At 43.8% G+C, this 19,072-nt stretch overlaps 2 protein-coding genes across 2 annotated transcripts in view; one reads left to right on the forward strand and one right to left on the reverse strand.

Annotated features, from left to right (window-relative positions):
* QPCT (glutaminyl-peptide cyclotransferase) overlaps positions 1-2,940 on the forward strand; it is a 77,221-nt gene extending 74,281 nt beyond the window's left edge. The window contains exon 7 of the mRNA XM_033938677.1: positions 2,734-2,940. Coding sequence (XP_033794568.1) covers positions 2,734-2,879 — 146 coding nt within the window. The 3' untranslated portion in view covers positions 2,880-2,940. The remainder of the gene's footprint in view (positions 1-2,733) is intronic.
* A 9,669-nt stretch (positions 2,941-12,609) lies between these two features.
* Positions 12,610-19,072, reverse strand: part of NID1 (nidogen 1) — a 165,637-nt gene continuing 159,174 nt past the window's right edge. Inside the window, exon 20 of the mRNA XM_033938047.1 lies at positions 12,610-14,455. Coding sequence (XP_033793938.1) covers positions 14,334-14,455 — 122 coding nt within the window. The 3' untranslated portion in view covers positions 12,610-14,333. The remainder of the gene's footprint in view (positions 14,456-19,072) is intronic.

Raw genomic sequence — 19,072 nt, forward strand, 5'->3', positions numbered from 1 at the left:
AGAGATTTCCTCAACTTCTTTTAACTTCTCTGCTTCAACTGTTAACCCCTACCCTCCACAAAAGACAGGAAAACTCAACCCCACGCAAAGCAGAACAGGGCAATAACAATTTATTAAAAATAATCTTAAAAACATATCACATATATATATATATATATATATATATATATATATAGAGTCCTTTCACTTAATGTCTTTGGACCGTGTTTCGGCTTCACTCAATCCAAATGCTGCACAAGAAAACTGTGTTGCTGCCAGTTTTCTTGTGCAGCGTGTGAATTGAGTCATTTAGTGGTTTTACAAGCCTGAGCCATTCCTTTATATATACAGTCAAACCTCGGTTTACGAGTGCACCAGTTTGCGAGTGTTTTGCAAGATGAGCAAAACATTTGCAAAATTGGCGCCTCAGAAACCGAGCTTGACTCGATTTACGAGCGCCCCCCCCCCTGTGATCCGGCATCCCCCACCGAGCACCCAAACAGCACAGCACCCGTTACCCCGATTTGGCACTGGCACCAGCACCAACGCACAGGACATGCCGGTGCCGGAAGATCCTCCCTCTTGGCTAGGTTGGCTGGAGAGAGCGAGACCAGAAGGCCTTGAGCATGCGCAAATGCTCTAGGCCCAGCCCAGCCAAGCCAAGAGGGAGGATCTTCGAGCACCGGCACCAGCATGTCCTGTGCTTTGGTGCTGGTGCCAAATCGGGGTAAGGGGTGCTGTGCTGTTTGGGTGCTCGGCGGGGGATGCAGGATCATAAGGGGGGGGGTCACGCAAGTGGGGGGGATGCTGGATCGTGAGGGGGGGTGTTCGCTGGTGGGGGGTGTGCGATAGGGGTTCTCGGGGGGGTATGGAGCAGCGTCAGTGGCCTCGAGGGGGGGAACAAATCAAGCAAGTTTCCATTCATTCCTATGGGGAAACTCGCTTCGATATACGAGCAATTTGGTTTACGAGCATACTTCTGGAACGAATTATGCTCATAAACCAAGGTTCCACTGTATATTATATCAGCGCCATCTACTGGATCACAAGTTTACCCCTGAGGAAGGCTTTCTAGTGCAGGGGTAGGCAATTCCGGTCCTAGAGAGCCAGAGCCAGGCCAAGTTTTCAGGATATCCACAATGAATATGAGATGGATTTGCATGCACTGCCTCCATGAGATGAAAATCTATCTCATGCATATTTATTGTGGATATCCTGAAAACCTGACCTGGTTCTGGCTCTCAAGGACCGGAATTGCCTACCCCTGTTCTAGTGGAAGCCGAAACACAGACCATGTTGGGTCCAAAGATACAAATGAAAGGACTCTATATAAGGCTTGGTGTTCTATATATATGTGATATGTTTTTATGATTATTAATAAATTGCTATTGTCCCATAGGTTAATGTGTATAGTCCCTTCCCCACATGTTTTTATTCTCAACTTTTAACTCCACCATCAGGTACCATATATATCAGGGGTCTCCAAAGTCCCTCCTCGAGGGCCGAATCCAGTAAGGTTTTCAGGATTTCCCTAATGAGTATGCATGAGATCTATGCTGCATGTACTGCTTTCAATGCATATTCATTGGGGAAATCCCAAAAACCTGACTGGATTTGGCCCTCGAGCAGGGAATCTGGGGACCCCTGATATATATTATATAACTAAGACCATACAGCAGGAGTAAGGAACTCCGGTCCTCGAGAGCAGTATTCCAGTCATATTTTCAGGATTTCCCAATGAATATTCATTGGGGAAATCCTGAAAACCCGACTGGAATACGGCTTTCGAGGACCAGAGTTCCCTACCCCTGCCATACAGACAAATATCTTCATTAGGGCTATCCTGAAAACCTGATTGGTTGGTGGTCTTCCAGGACAGGATTACTTTAGAAGACTTGTTTGGGTTTCCTTTCTATTGAGAACTTCCTTTGGGAATTACATCAGCTCACTCTTTTGGAGAAATAAATTCTTTACAATTCCTCTTTACTCAAAGAGTATTCTTTCTTTGCCTTTGGGATTTCCTTTTTCTTTGGTTGCCTGTAGTCTGCTTTAATGGATTCCGTCTCATCATTGATATAAGTGGTCTGTGGTTCATCCTCAGGAAGATGACTAGCTTCCTTTAGTCTGGGACTATTTGTGTTGGTTGGTTGTGTCCTTCAAAAGGGTTTCCTAAATAGTCAGTTGACACTTACCCCCTCTTTTACGAAGCTGCACTAACAGCTGCCATGAAGCAAATGCCTTGAAGCCCTTTAAATCTCATGGGCTTCGAGGCAGATGCCGCACTGGCAGTCTTAAGTGTGGCTTTGTAAAAGGAGCGGTTAGTTGATGGAAAAAAGTGTCCATCCCATCTTTAGAGGAAACCTGAATCTCCAACTATTTATGCGGTCTCATTGATGCACTAATATTGACTGATTAGCTCTGAATATTGAGATCTAACCAGACTCCAACCCCAATCCCTCTTCCAGAACACTCCTAACATAGCTGATTTGCACTTCTGCAGTTGAGGCCAGTAACGTGACTGATTTTAAGATCAAATGGGATCAACACGTGGGCTCACTTCAAAGAGGAACTTAGAGGGGAGGGTTATTTGAATGGGCAGACTTGTTAGGCCGTAGGCCCTTTTCTGCCGTCATATTCTATGTTTTCTTCGGCGCAATGAAGTCCTGCGCTCAGTTGTCAGCACGCCTTTGTCCTCGTGCGTTTTAGACTATGAACTCTAGTTTTCCCTCTCCTAATTCAGTGTTTCTTGAACAGGTGTTCCAGTCCTGCATCTCATCCCATCTCCTTTCCCTGAAGTGTGGCACACCATGGAGGACAACGAAGAAAATCTTGACTCCCCAACTATTGATAATCTCAATAAAATCTTGGACGTCTTTGTGCTGGAATATCTCGGTGTGTAATTTCTATGTGCTGTAGCATTATTCATAATAAAAGGTTCAGCTGTGTTACATATCTCTGCCAGAAATCTGTGTATCATGTTTTATTCTCACCGTACTCAACTCAAAATGGTCCATGGCATAATCATTATGTAACCCCACCCTCCTCAGGGCGAGCACTGTCTTACTTTACCTGCTCATTCGTAGTCACTTAATAAGCCGATACCTCAGGCAGTATTCCTGTCTGGAGGATGAAGCACAATGGAATAGGAGACACAGCAAACTACATTTGATGGGTAAGATCCATGTGTGAAAAAGGAACCCAAACTATAGCTATGTGATGCTGGGTTCTGTGTTAGGAGTCACTGCCCAGGAAAAGGATCTAGGTCTCAAAGTCCCTCCTTGAGGGCCACAATCCAGTCGGGTTTTCAGGATTTCCCCATGAATATGCATGAGATCTATGTGCATGCACTGCTTTCAATGCATATTCATTGGGGAAATCCTGAAAACCCGACTGGATTGTGGCCCTCAAGGAGGGACTTTGAGATCCCCGTTGAGGATACGTTGAAATCCTCAGCTCAATGCGCGGCGGCTAAGAAAGCAAATAGAGTGTTAGGAATTATCAGGAAAGGAATAGAAAACAAAGATGAAAATGTTATAATACCTTTTGTCATAGGCACCTTAACAGCAATGGGTTCTGAGCTACCTGTGACAGGAATTTGGCTCCTGTGGGCCACTGTGAACCGCACAGGGATTGTGACCAGAGAGACAACACTGCACAACCAGAGACTTTTCAAAAATTTATTCATGAGAAACAAAACCCAAAATGTTTAGCTTAGTTACAACAAAAGCAGTTTGTGAAACAAGAAAAACAAGCAAAAAACAAGATTCAAACAGTGTCAGAATGCTCCACAACATATAAGTGCCTGAACAGGCACAGAAAAGGACAAAAAAACCGCTTTAAATGGACTTTCAGGATTGTTAGTACTTGTGCTGTCCTGCACAGCTTCAATTTCCAGCACTTAAGCTTTACTGCAAACACTGGTCTTACTCTTTCCCAGCAGGGGTGAGCTTATCTCAGTCCTGGCTTCCAGCAGCAGTTGAGTTCAAACAAACAGGTGATTACAAAGCTCCTGCTTCTGGTCCTGTCCTCACAGCATGCAGAGAAAAAAACCCAGTCTTTTAAAGTTTCATTCAAAAGCATGAAAACAAAACACACTCCTTTCAGGGATTACTAGCAACAGGGGAAAAGAAAAAGGTAAGTTTGTTCCAGGCTTAGACTTCTAGTCTTCTTATTAAAAAAAAAACAAAAAAACCACCAACTTCATAAGCCCTCAAGGCATTAAAGCTCACTTGCCTTAGTATTCCAACACACTTCGATTGATTGCTCTGCTGACTCCAGCTATTCGTATGGCGCAGTCTCCATGGCCTGGTCCCACTGGCTCTTGGGTTCTGGCAGTCCCTCACCAGCCTCTACCAATTCCATGGCCTCCAACGTCTCCTGCCCATTTAGAACCTTCAGCCCTGAGCGTTATGTATGTCTCAAGTGTCTGGCATTCTTCTCCTCCTCAAGCTGCTCTGCCTTCTTGTATAAAAAGGCACAGCCACGCCCCAAACCTTCAGGTGTTTCAGGTTCTCTAGATCAGTGGTTCCCAACCCTGTCCTGGAGGACCACCAGGCCAATCGGGTTTTCAGGCTAGCCCTAATGAATATGCATGAGAAATTTGCATATACTGGAAGTGGCAGGCATGCAAATCTGCTCCATGCATATTCATTAGGGCTAGCCTGAAAACCCGATTGGCCTGGTGGTCCTCCAGGACAGGGTTGGGAACCACTGCTCTAGATGCCTGTCTCCATCCCCATCTGTAATTGCAGGGATCAGCTCTAGAGTAGAGAGTTGCGCAGGGACAGAAATCCCATGGTCCCCGCGAGGAATCCCCTCCGTCCCCACCCGTCCCTATAAACTACAGAAATAGTTATTTCATTTAATTATGCTACTGCAGTGATTCCCAGCCCTGTCCTGGAGGAACACCAGGCCAATCGGGTTTTCAGGCTAGCCCTAATGAATATGCATGAGAGAGATTTGCATATGATAGAAGTGATAGGCATGCAAATTTGCTTCATGCATATTCATTAGGGCTAGCCTGAAAACCCAATTGGCCTGGTGTTCCTCCAGGACAGGGTTGGGAACCACTGTGCTACTGAATTAAAGGCTCTGGTAGAAACCCATTTACAAATAAGCAAAAAGACTTTATTAATTTGGAAATATTAATTGGGAAGAATACATACTACCAGAGCCTCTAATGTTTATAAATTTTTATCAACACAACTAATATACTACTTTATCCTAAAGCAAAAAAAAAAAAAGAAATATAATTTTTTTTCCTACCTTTGTTGCCTGGTTTCTGCTTTCCTCATGTTCTCATTCAATTCCTTCCATCCACTATCTCTCTTCTCTCTGCGTCTTCCATTTGCTCTGTTACTGTGCCTCTCCCCCCCCTTCCAAATTGGTCTGGCACCCATCTTCTTCCCTCCGCTCCTCCATAGTCTGGCATCTCTGTCTTCTTCCCTGCCAGCGTCTTCTCCCCACTCTCTCTTCCCCACTCTCTCTTCCCCATTTCCTTTCAGCATCCTTCTCCCCCCATCTTCCCCATGTCCTGTCAGCGTCCTTCTCCCCACTCTGTCTTCCCCATGTGCTTTCAGTGTCCTTCTCTCCCCTCTGTCTTCCCCATGTCCTTTCAGCTTTCTTCTCCTCCCCCCCCATCTTCCCCATGTCCTTTCAGCATCCTTCTCCACCCCTTTGTCTTCCCCAGTGTTTCAGCGTCCTTCTCCCCCCTGTTTTACCTTAAGCATCTTTTCCTCTCCACTCCACCTTTCCTCCCTTAAGCAAAGCCCTCCCTCCCTCAGACGTCAGTGCTGACATCGGGAAGACTTCCGTTCCGATCGGCTGTGTGCTGCAATCGGCAGTGGTGTACCAAGGGGGGGCGGGGAGGGCGGTCCACCCTGGGTGCAGCCATGGGGGGGGGGGGGAGTGCACAGCCGGCCAGGTCCCCTTACCTTTGTGGCACTTCCCCGCCCAACTGACAACAGAACAGGCCCGGTCCGACAAACCTCTCTGCCCTGTAGTCGTGAATCTAAATTACCTTCTTACAGTAGCTGGAGTATTGAAGGGCAGGGAGGATTGTCGGACCGGGCCGGTTGGCGGTCGGTCGGAGGAAGCGCCACAAAGGTAAGGGGACCTGGCCGGCTGTGCACCCCCCCCCCATGGCCGCACCCAGGGTGGACCGCCCTCCCCGCCCCCCCCTTGGCACACCACTGCCGATCGCAGCACACAGCCGATCGGAACGGAAGTCTTCCCGATGTCAGCACTGACGTCTGAGGGAGGGAGGGCTTTGCTTAAGCGCTGACGTCGTGGAAGACTTCCGTTCCGATCGGCTGTGTGTTGCGGCAGGGCAGGTAGGGAGAAGACGAGCCTCGCATCCAACCCCGCGCCCCTCAGAGTCGTCCCCACGGGATCCCCGTGACCCTAGGGGGAACCCGTCGTCCCCGTTCAGCTCTCTGCTCTAGAGTGACGTGTGCTAGGAAGTGCAGGCTGTTCACCACTCAAACTCCCTCTAGAGCAGTGGTCTCAAACTCAAACCCTTTGCAGGGCCACATTTTGGATTTGTAGGTACTTGGAGGGCCACAGAAAAAATAGTTAATGTCTATTAAAGAAGTGACAATTTTACATGAGGTAAAACTCTTTATAGTTTATAAATCTTTCCTTTAACTGTTATCCATGTTATCCCATGTCATTCTTTAGTGTCTATCTCAACCTCAGCCCTTCTCCCACCAGCATTCTTCATTGTGAGGCTTGAGGGTCAGTGGCTGAGCCCATTCACACTGATTCTTCCTTCTCTCCTTAAAAAATGACACGGGGATGGTTTCCCATGGTGATGAATTCTGTCACCATGTCATTCTCTACTCAAAAGTTCTTTAAAATTCTTTTGTCTCATAAAAGCAATTCTGAAATGGAGATCCTTAAATGTAGGATGCATTTTCATAATGTTCCAGTGTCTCCGAAGCAATCTCACAACACTATTCATAAGAACATAAGCAGTGCCTCCGCCGGGTCAGACCATAGGTCCATCCTGCCCGGCAGTCCGCTCCCGCGGCGGCCCAAACAGGTCATGACCTGTCTGAATCACCAGAAGGGGCTCCCTTGCCACCTTGGTTTCTCATTGAAGTCCTATCTTCCCATCGAAATCCTAACCCTCTGGTCTTGCACATGCACGACCTGTTGGGTTTCTATACTTATTACCTGGTTAGCTTTCTATACTTGTGTTACATCCCAGCTCCTCCCTCAATATCCCACGATCCCTTTATCCCTCAGGAATCCGTCCAATCCCTGTTTGAATCCCTGTACCGTACTCTGCCTGATCACTTCCTCCGGTAGCGCATTCCAAGTGTCCACGACCCTTTGGGTGAAAAAAAACTTTCTTGCATTTGTTTTGAACCTATCTCCCTTCAGTTTCTCCGAATGCCCCCTCGTACTTGTTGTCCCCTTCAGTCTGAAGAATCTGTCCCTATCCACCCTCTCTATGCCCCTCATGATCTTGAAGGTCTCTATCATATCTCCCCTGAGCCTCCTTTTTTCCAGAGAGAAGAGCCCCAGCCTATCCAACCTCTCGGCGTATGGGCAGTGTTCCAGCCCTTTTACCAGTTTCGTTGCTCTCCTTTGGACTCTCTCAAGTACCGCCATGTCCTTCTTGAGGTGCGGCGACCAATACTGAACGCAGTATTCCAGATGTGGACGCACCATCGCTCAATACAATGGCATGATGACTTCCCGCGTCCTGGTTGTTATGCCCCTCTTTATGATGCCCAGCATCCTGTTGGCTTTTTTCGAGGCTGCTGCACACTGTGCAGATGGCTTCAGTGATGCATCCACCAGCACACCCAAGTCTCTCTCAAGTCTGCTGTCTCCCAACAATGCCCCCCCCCCCCAATTTGTAGTTGAACAACGGGTTCTTTTTCCCTATATGCATGACCTTGCATTCCATGTTAAAGCGCATTTGCCATTTGTTTGCCCAGTCTTACAGCTTGTCCAGGTCCCTTTTTCAGGTCCTCACACTCCTCCCTGGACATAACTCTGCCGCACAGTTTGGTATCGTCTGCAAATTTTATAACCTCGCACTTTGCCTCCTTTTCCAGGTCATTGATAAATATGTTGAAGAGTAACGGCCCCAGCACCGATCCCTGTGGCACACCGCTTGTGACTCCCCGCCAGTCAGAATATTGGCCCTTCACTCCGACCCTCTGCAGTCTACCCGACAACCAGTGCTTGATCCATCTGTGCACATCCCCTCCCACCCCATGGTTCCACAGCTTCCTAAGCAGCCTTTCATGTGGCACCTTGTCGAAAGCCTTTTGAAAATCGAGGTAAATGATGTCTTTGGGTTCCCCATTGTCCACCCGACTGCTTATTCCCTCAAAGAAGTACAGAAGGTTCGTTAGGCACGACCTTCCCTTACAGAATCCTTGCTGGCTTGTTCTCAGTAGGCCATTCCTCTCGATGTGCTCGCAAATGCCGTCCTTGATCATAGCTTCCACCATCTTCCCTATAATTGAAGTCAGGCTCACTGGCCTGTAGTTCCCGGGGTCACCCCTCGATCCCTTCTTGAAGATAGGTGTGACATTTGCCAATTTCCAGTCCTCTGGTACCTCACCAGTTTTCAAGGGTAGGTTGCAAACATGCTGGATTGTGCCCGCTATTTCTTGTCTTAGTTCCTTCAGAACCCTTGGGTGGATCCCGTCCAGGCCCGGTGATTTACCGCATTTTAACCTGTCTATCTGTTTGAGGACATCCTCCTTTCTTACCTCTATATGCTCCAATTTTTCCGCCTGTTCCCCACTCATGAGCTCCTCTGAGTCCGGTATATTAGATGTGTCTTCGCTCGTGAAAACCGACGAGAAGAACGTGTTCAACCTCTCAGCTACCTCTTTATCCTCCTTAATCACTCCCTTCCTATCCCCATCGTCCAACGGCCCCACCTCCTCTCTCGCTGGTCGCTTCCTCTTTATGTAACTGAAGAATGCCTTGAAGTTTTTCGCCTTCCTGGCCAGCCCCTCTTCGTATTCCCCTTTCGCTTTTCTAACCTCTCGGTGGCATTCCTTTTGGCATTTCCTGTGCGCCTGGTGATTTTCCTCCGTTGGGTCCTTTTTCCATCTCCGGAAGGATACTTTTTTGTCATTTATTGCCCTCTTTACTTCAGTTGACATCCAAACCGGGTCCTTTGATCGCTTGTTCTTGCAGCCTTTCCTGAAACTGGGGACGTACATTCTTTGTGCTTCCTGCAGGGTGTCCCTGAATAGGGTCCAGGCGCTTCCCACAGTCTCCATCCTAAAGATGTTTCTGAGCTTCCTCCCCACCATTTCCCTCATAGCAACATAGTTCCCTTTCTTGAAGTTGAGCGCAGTTGTTGCAGTCCTCCTTACTATGGGTGTCCCCTTTTCTAATGTGAATCTGATCGCATTGTGATCACTGTTGCCTAGTGGTCCTCCCACTTCTACCCCTCTTGCAGGCCCCCCTAATCCATTTAGGATGAGGTCAAGAGTAGCACCCCCTCGCGTCGGTTCTTTGACTAGTTGCTCCATGAAGCAGTCCCTCACAGCTTCTACAAATCCTGTTTCCCTAGTGCAGTTGGAGTGACCCGTACTCCAGTCTATTCCCGGGTAGTTGAAGTCCCCCATCACTGTTACACTTCCAGTCCTGCATTCCTGTCTCAGTTCCGCTTCCAAGTCGTGTCCGACTCCTTCTGGCGTACCAGGTGGGCGATAGTACAGCCCCAGTTTTATGCCTGCACCCTTGTTTCCCGGCAATTTGACCCATGGCGATTCCAGCCCCTCTGCCTTCGTTGCCATATCCATCCCGACTGAGTGAATAGAATCCTTTATATATAGTGCTATGCCTCCCCCCTTCTTGTGGGTCCTGTCCCTCTTGGAAGAGTTTTGTAAAATGCAGGTTACAGTCTCATCATCTGAAATATGGTTCTGAGGTGAAAATCATAAATCCAGATGTTTGTCTCTCTTGTGTTACTGCAGGGGCAGGGGATGACTGGATGGGCCATTGGCCTTTATCTGACATCATGTTTCTCTGATTTAAACATCTACCAATCGTGTTCCAAACACTCAAGCATTTAGGAGCTGATTCAATAAATGCCACCTAAATCAGCCGGCACCTAGAAAAATAGCACTGGCCCATATCAATCACACTTAGGCGCTGTTTACAGAATCGTAGTTAGCCGTGCCTATGTAAAAACTTGGGCTCCTGAAATGTAAGCCAGGGTTTTAAAGGCCTATATTTCAAGTGCCTAAGTTTTTGGAGAATCATGCTTAGCGGTGCCTAAGTCATGCTCCATCCATACCAGGGGTGTCAAAGTCCCTCCTTGAGGGCAGCAATTCAGTCGGGTTTTCAGGATTTCCCCAATGAACATGCATGAGCTCTATTAGCATACAATGAAAGCAGTGCATGCAAATAGATCTCATACATATTTATTGGGGAAATCCTGAAAACCCGACTGGATTGTGGCCCTTGAGGAGGGACTTTGATATCCCTGATCTATAGAAACACTGCTTAGGTGATTTGGGCCTAGATACTTCTACATGTGGATTATGGGATTCTACTTTCAATAAAGCCTGCATCTTGAACATCTTCTCCACAATTTTTTTTGTTTGTCTTCCATTTCTGTGGAGCATCAAGGGTCAACCTTTTGTTTGTGCTTTTATAGGAATATGGCAGAGTGTGTCTCGGAAGGCTGAAATACTCTCCTACTAATTTCTAAATGTTGCCATTTCTAATGTCAGATTTGAAACCTGGTTTATTTGTCATTGTTGTTTGTTTTTTTACTGATTGACCTTTTTGCCCTATTTATTTATTTCCACAATTTATAACCCCCACTATTCATGAAAACAGCAGAATGGCCATTAAGCAATGATGGACATCTCTTTGTTTTTGTTGCCGATTTCATTTGAATATCTCCTTATACTAGAGTTGCTATTCAACAGAGCCTGCTCTGCCTAGTCTTAAGGAGGATAATTGTATAGTTACACTAAACTAAACTAAACCTTGGGTTTATATACCGCACCATCTCCACGAATGCGGAGCTCGGCACGGTTTACAGGAAGAAGGATGAGAGAGGAACTACAGTGGAGAGATTAAAGAGTTAGGTGTAAAGGGGAAGGTGAGAGGCCTAAGAGGGGGGAAGTGTTACAGTTTTGAGAATAGCCAGGTTTTTAGGTGTTTGCGGAAGAGTTGGAGGGAGCTTGAGGTTCGGAGTGGGGAGGTGAGGTTATTCCAGATCTCAGTGATTCTAAAGGGGAGGGATGACCCAAGTTTGCCTGCATGGGAAATACCTTTTATGGAAGGGAAGGATAGTTTAAAAATTTGGGAGGATCTGGAGGAAGTAACATGAAGTCAAGTACAGTGGTGCCTCGCATAAAGAACGCCTCGCACAGCGAACGCTGCACACAACGAACTTCATGTCATGATTCATACAACGAACTTCGTTTCACACAACGAAGTCGCCCGAGCTTCCACGATCGCTGCCGATGTATTGCATCCTTCCGCGCAGGCACTGCAGGCAGTCGTTAGTCACTGCGCTTAACGCGTTTCACATAACGAACTTTTCGCATAACAAACTTGCTCCTGGAACGAATTAAGTTCGTTGTGTGAGGCACCACTGTACATGTTTACTTCACTTTATAAAATACTGTAGATGCAAAATAACATACTTAAATCTAGGCACTAGCACTTACAGCAGCTGAAGGGCTGACTGAAATGTTAGCATGTACTTTCCACATGTGGGTAAATTAAGGAATGTTATAATCTATGTATGGGAGGACCTCACCAGTCAAGGAGTACCCTAGTGGTCAGTTAGTGCACCTAAACTCTGTCCTTGTGCAAACCAACAGTGACTTATCTATGTTTTTTCATGCTAATTAGAAAATAAAGGTCACTTAACACGCCAAACAGACTGAAAAAAAAAAAACCCCTCAGCATTTATATGTATTCTTAGCGCATTCTACTAGGTGGCCCCTTTTAAAATTACCTCCTAAAAGGAGGCAATTTTCCCAATAGCCTGTATAGTTGTAAAAGTATGCGTGTGATGTTAGCATGAATATGTTCTGTTAATTTTCAAAGACCACCTGGGTAATTTCTCTTAATAAAATGATGGAAAGTGCGTTTGTGCCGAAAAGCACCTGTGCATCTTGCTCCAGCTAATTCATGCAGATTCCTGAGAAAAGCAGAATAGCAGGCGTATTTCTAAAAATGTCATGAATGTGATCTGTTTCCCTCCTCGCAATGAAACATCCCCTTAGGAAAGTCTACTTGCAACACAGCTAAACTTGCTAGAGGCAATTTTCAGACAAGCCAATTTAGGGCTCCTTTTACGAAGGCACGGCAGCAGTTTAACGCGTGTAATACTGTGCGCTAAACCGCCGGCAGCGCTAGCCGCTACCGTCTCTTGAGCAGGCAGTAGTTTTTAGTGGAGGTTAGTGTGTGATGAAAAGTCGCGCGCGCTAAAGCCGCTAACGCGGCTTTGTAAAAGGAGCCCTTAGGTACATTAGTCTGTTTTAGTATGGCTGGATTGGTTCAGAGAGCTATTTTCAAAGCCAACAGGTAACTCAAAATCCTCCATATTCAGTAAAACTCATTCAATATTTCTGTAGTATTATTTTTAGTACAAACCTTTGACAATGTTTTGTTTTTATAAAAAAAAAAGTTTTAATTTGATATGTTAAGAATTTCTGTACAAAACTGTTTTGAAGGAACAAAGTTCTGAAGTTCCTTTATTTTCATCACATTTTGGTATTTACAGTTTTAAGGCATCTTTTTAAAGACTAAAAATAAACTGAATGAAACATTATAAAAGTTATATAAAACAAACATCAAAACACATTTTTATAATGAGTTAGTTATGTTATGATACATACATTATTAACATTTGTCATGAATAAGTCTAACAGGATTTGAGTCTGCATTATGAGAAACTTTGGACAATTTAAGGCAACATAAATCTTTGCTGACAGACTTAAAATTTCATTCTGTGAAAGTCAGATTTGATAGTTAATGATTTTCTCAGTCTGACTATTCCCACAGGTATTTACTTCTGCAAAAGTAATTAAACAAACAGCTCTATTACTGAATCATTTTTCAGAGTGCAAGTTGTATACCTCAGTCTTTCTTATAAGGATAGCTATTTCTAGAGCAGGGATCTCAAAGTCCCTCCTTGAGGGCCGTAATCCAGTCAGGTTTTCAGGATTTCCCCAATGAATAAGCATTGAAAATAGTGCATGCACATAGATCTCATGCATATTCTTTGGGGAAATCCTGAAAACCCGACTGGATTGTGGCCCTCAAGGAGGGACTTTGAGACCCCTGTTCTAGAGTAACCAGATTGCTCTTGTAAAAGACCTTCACTTTAGGTCACATGTGTACTAAATTCAAGACACAATTCTTCAATATATTTACTTAGGGCTCCTTTTATTAAGCTGTGCTAGCGGTTTTAGCGCACGCTAAATTGCTAGACGCTAACGCCACCATTGAGCTGGCGTTAGTTCTTGGAGCGTAGCACGGGGGGGGGGGGAGGCAGCACGCGCTAATCCACAGCGTGCGCTAAAACCACTAGCGCAGCTTAGTAAAAGGAGCCTGTAGTTTTCACGCTGTTCGTCTTCCTTTTCCCTGTTTTGCTTTCTCTTGCCATGGCTTTATCCGACCATGTGTGTCTGACAATCACAGGAGCAAAAAACTCCTCAGCTTAAGCTACGTTAGCCATTTTCTCCATTTATGAAGGAGTGAAAAATACGACACAGAAAGGAGTGAACGGTTTTTGGCAAAACAACTTCTCATTTTATTAGCACCGAGGCTTCCCTGTATTTGTCAGCACACAAGAACGCCATCTAGAGAAGTATATATGAGATATATGGTAACACACAAAAAAAAAGGGGGAGCAGATCTGAAAACATGAGCCTGACTGCCTTCTCAAAGCTTCAACTCTTGCTACTGTCCACCATAGTCATATACCGAGGGTGGTAACTAAATGGAACAGGATCTGAAGCTTTTACATGGTATGATGCTACTCTAGTTTCCATTTGGTGCTCATTTAGCAGTGTAACCCTCTAGCAGCCATATTGGTCACAGGCAGAATTTCCACCTCTATAGGGTGCGATACATTTTCTTGAAGCAACCAAAAAAAATTGTTGGGTAGAAAAGCTCACCACACCATGCAGATTTCTTCTCTAGAGCCATCAGCTTCCTTTCTTCAACCTTGAAAGAGGAATCTGTATGGTCTTGAAAGCTATTGCACTGACTACACCATCAGATTTTGTTGGTTAAGTAAAACGGATTGCAAGCTATACAGCTTCCAGTGGTGCTAATTAAAAAATAACATTTAGTGTACAACTGATTAGAGGAAGTTGTATATCATTCTTTACAGTCTAATTTCTTTCTATACAATCAACTCCTATAGTGTTTTCAGGACAGCGACAAGACCGGCCTCCTGGGGTTGCCAAGCATAAGTGACTGCACCCTCCATTATTCGCACTACAGTAATTGTGTCCTGTAAAATCAAAACAATATAAATAACATTTAACAAACTATGAATGACAAATTGGAAAATAAAAAACACCACATAAATGTGATACCTAAATAACATCCAAATTAAGAAACTTTGTGAAAAAGATAGGTTCTCAAAATATAGTACCTTTTCTGTGTACAAAACAGTATATTTAAACCACAAATAAAGAGGAGACAATGGCTGTGCACTGAAAACCTTTTTAAAGCTTAGAATGATTACGGTAGATCACTTTAGTCCACTCACAGTAGTATTTTTTGGATTGTTGGTCCGACTCTTTGGAATATACTTCCATCTCACCTGAGGTTGGAAATGCCACTTTCAAAATTAAAATCAGTACTTAAAACTTTTATCTTCCAAATTGCCTTTGAAAGATAATCACCTCCTGATAATTGTTAGTTCTTGTACTTGATTGGTGGGGGGGGCATAGCAGAAACCTCTTTTGTCTCCATTTTACCTATTACTTTCCTATTTAAAATTGTAGTTTCTCTTTCTCTATTTCTCTTTTTTTTTAATCTTTATTCATTTTTAAATCTTATAAGTGGTGTGACATCAAATGATAACATTTTAACTTAAATATAACACTTAATATTCTTCAATAATCCATCTTAAAACTTATCTCCCCCTCCCCCCCATTTCATAGCAATTTTTAAATCACATAAAAGCATATTTTTAAAGATGCATTTGACAACTAGAAAATTAGATTAGGAGCATCAACTGAATCTTAGTTCCTAATTTCTTTGAAGTTCACTGCTTTCCCCTCTCCTAGTGTTTTTTTCCTTACTCGTCTTATTTACTATCAATAACTTGTATTTCTTTCCCCATTTTTCCTTTTCGTATTATATGTTTTTGTCAGGTTAGTCATATTTATTTGGTTTGTTTCCCCTAAAAACTTGTAATTTTTCTGTTTTGTTCATCGCTTAGAATTTTGAATAAGCGATTAATCAAATCCACAATAAACTTGAAATAATAAATTCCTTCTAAACATTCCTTATAATTATACAAAGACCAAAAGCTACACCTCCCCCTCCTTGGACATATACAATTAAAGGGAAAAAAAGGCATTTACTCATTACAATAATTTGTTAAAGGCTCCCAAACATCTTGAAATTTTTTTTAATACCCCTGCTGTGTAGCTATAACCCTTTTCATTTTATATATATGACAAAAGAATTCCATCAAAAATTACAATTCAATCTATTCCAATTCTTCCAATTACTCATAATCTGTTGTATGGCAACCTCTGTCATAATAAGTAAAAGCTTTATTGTTCGAAGATATTTGGCTCTTAGCCCTCACTGACATGCCAAATAGTATAGTATCATACGACAATGCCACCAGGTTTTCTAATAAACAATTTATTTGGCCCCATATTGATTTCCAAAAAGCCAAAATGAAAGGACAATAGAATAATAAATGATCTAAAGTTCCTGCCTCAAGATGAAAATGCCAACATCTATTAGACTTAGAGCTACTATTTCTCAACTTCTCCTCCTTTCTTTATCTTGCATAGATTAAATACCTATTGTAAACTGCATAGTTATGTATTGTATTGCAGTAAATATTAATAACCTTGTATATTGGCCACTGTTGGGACAGAATACTAGGCTAGATGGACTATTGGTCTGACTCAGTATGGCTATTCTTATGATTCACTTTTACCCCTTCTAAACTACTCAGCAATTTTTAGGCCTCAATCACAGCTATTTCTTTTCCAAGCTTAAGAGCTCTAACTTCTTAATTCTTTCCTAAAATGAAAGGAATAATCATGTCTATCTTCCCATTCGCCTCAGGCAAGAGGAACCTTAAGGATGTCATCAATGTCACAATCTCACTCAAAAAAAATCTGTCTTGGTGGCTAACCTGCAACAACTTGGTCAAGGGACTCGCGGAAGGCTTTCAAAACAAACACATCCATCCTAGGGTGGGAAGCTCATTCAGATGACCTCCACACTCCACACCCAGGATAGGACTGTGTGTCGCAGTGGTTGGATCTACAGCCTCAGCACCCTGGGGTTGTGGGTTCAAACCCCGCGCTGCTCCTTGTGACCCTGGGCAAGTCACTTAATCCTCCATAGCCCCAGGTACATTAGATAGATTGTGAGCCCACCGGGACAGAGAGGGAAAATGCTTGAGTACCTGATTGTAAAAAACCGCTTAGATAACCTTGATAGGCGGTATATAAAAATCCTAATGTGAAGCTCTATCAAATCAATCTCCTAGAGCTAAGGTTTTCAGAGATCAGCTAGTAAACCAAAGTATCTTAGTCCATACAGACAATGAAGTGATTATGTACTATGTCAAGAAGCATAGAGGTACCTTTTTGTACCTCCTCTATAAGAAAGTGGTCAGAATGTGGTAATCCCAGGGAATGATTCTCAGAGCCACTGATATAATAGGGAGAAACAACTGGCAGACAGATTGAACCAGATCATGCAGTCACATGAGTGGTCCCTGAACATGAGGATTGCCTGTAAGATTTTCCATGAATGGGGCAGATCTCTCAGGCACTCATTTAAACAACAAAGTCTCACATTTCTACTGCAGACTGAGATTAACACGGAAGACTAGCCTTGGATGCCTTTCTCCTCAATTGGGGAAGGGATCTTCTGCATGCATATCTTCCAATGCCTCTAATAGTCAAAACTGTCCTGAAATTCAAGCAGGAACGGGGAACTATGTTGAAAGCTCCTTTTGAGCCTCTTGATAACCGTCACCTAAATTACCTGACCTGGAAGGTCTTGTTTTTGGTGGTGGTCACTTCAACATACAGAGTCAGTGAGGATATCCAGGCCCTAGTAGCTGATCTACCTTACACAAAATTTTATCTTGTGCATGCATCTCAAGTTCCCTCCTAAGGAGCTGTCTGAGTTCCATCTTAATCAATCAATTGTTCTACCAACAATTTTCCCAAAGCTACATACCCATCAAGATTTATACACTGCACACACTGGGTCACAAGAGAGCCTTGGCCTTCTATTTGGAATGGACTAAAGCCCAAAGACTATCCACCCAGCTTTTTGTTCCTTTTGACCCTGAACAGGATGGATGTTACCATCAGTAAATGCATACTTTCAAACTGGCTTGCAGATTGCATTGTTAGAACCCTGGCTACATCAGTAGCCCACTGAAGATCAGCCTCTATAAAGGGCTTTTGTAAAACTGCAATATAGACATTGGTTTACACATACTGTGTGGAATGAGATTCCCAACATGACAGCCAGTTTGGTCAGATAGTCCTTCAAAATTTATTTCAGGTCTAGAAGCCAACTTCAATCCCTGGGCTCTTATTTCTGTTGCAGAAAGTCCACCCCCCCCCCATAACAATTAATTTTCTCATCTGTTTAGCTAGGCTTTGCCTGTTGCAGACCTCCTTTTCCCCTTTTGTTTTGGACAGCCTGATAGTTAAGGACGCCCATCAGTCAGAATTGCATCCTTTTGGAGAAAACAAAGTTACTCATCTGTAGCAGATGCTCTCTGAGGACAGCAGGATGCTTATTCTGAATGCCCCACCCATCTTCCATTGGAGTTGCATTCTCTAAGCTACAGTATTAGACTGACCGGGTCCTGTACAATGATGGTGGGTGGAAAGGTGCTGAAATGCATAGTGCACCACTCTCAAAGGCCTGTAAAAAAAGTTATGGGACAGTGATTCCCATACTGGGCTCCACTGGATGTTATCGCCCATCAGTCGGAAAAAGCATCCTGCTGTCTTTGAATAATACATGCTACAGATAAGTAACTTCACTTTCTTTGCTTCACTCATCACTATAGGTTTGACAGTGGAATGCTGGGAAGACTGGATGGGCTATTTGGCTTTTATCTGCCATCGTGTTTCTATGGGAGGTTTATTTGAGATGGTAGAGGATAGAATGTTATTTGAGTCCATAGTATCATTCAGGGCTCAAAGGGGCTGATTCTATAAATAGCACCCATGCTAGGCACTGTTAGGCACCCTAATCGTGGATGCTAAGCAACATCTAATGAAAATTCATACACAACTTAATTGGTTTTCAATTGGTCAAATGGTGTGGTAATTGACTACACCATTAAAAAATGATTACAAATTTATTTATTTATTTTTTTTACTGATAAGGTTGTGTGTGGATATCTTCATGGCACTTAGCAATACCTAAGTCAAGGCGTCCTCTACTGCCTACTAGAAAAGTAGGCATGGTTAGGGACAGAGAATAGGTGAGGTTGACTTAGGTATCACTAGACGTTGTAGTTAGATGCTGGTAAAGTTGGCCAGGAAAACTCTGGCCTAATATACTGGCACCTACCACAAGGACTCCTAGTGATGCCTAGGAATTGCTAGGAATGATTCTATAAAGGCCGCCTAGTGGTCGATTGACAACTGCGCAGAGTGGTGCGCAGTTAGGCACCGTTTATAGAATCTGCTCCAGACTGCTTAAGTAGCATAGAGGAAGTGCCATAAAACCCATGCAGAAGTGTATAGACTGAGATTTAGGACATAGAACCTTTCTTTAGGGACGTGATTAGAGAAGCTAAACAGGTTTATTTTCATAAATTGGAATTCTCTTTTAATATGCCTAAGATCCTCTTTCTGGCTCTGCAAGAACTATCTGTGATCAAGTCTAA

This window comes from Geotrypetes seraphini, chromosome 3 (assembly GCF_902459505.1).
Source record: "Geotrypetes seraphini chromosome 3, aGeoSer1.1, whole genome shotgun sequence".
Lineage (NCBI taxonomy): Eukaryota > Metazoa > Chordata > Amphibia > Gymnophiona > Dermophiidae > Geotrypetes > Geotrypetes seraphini.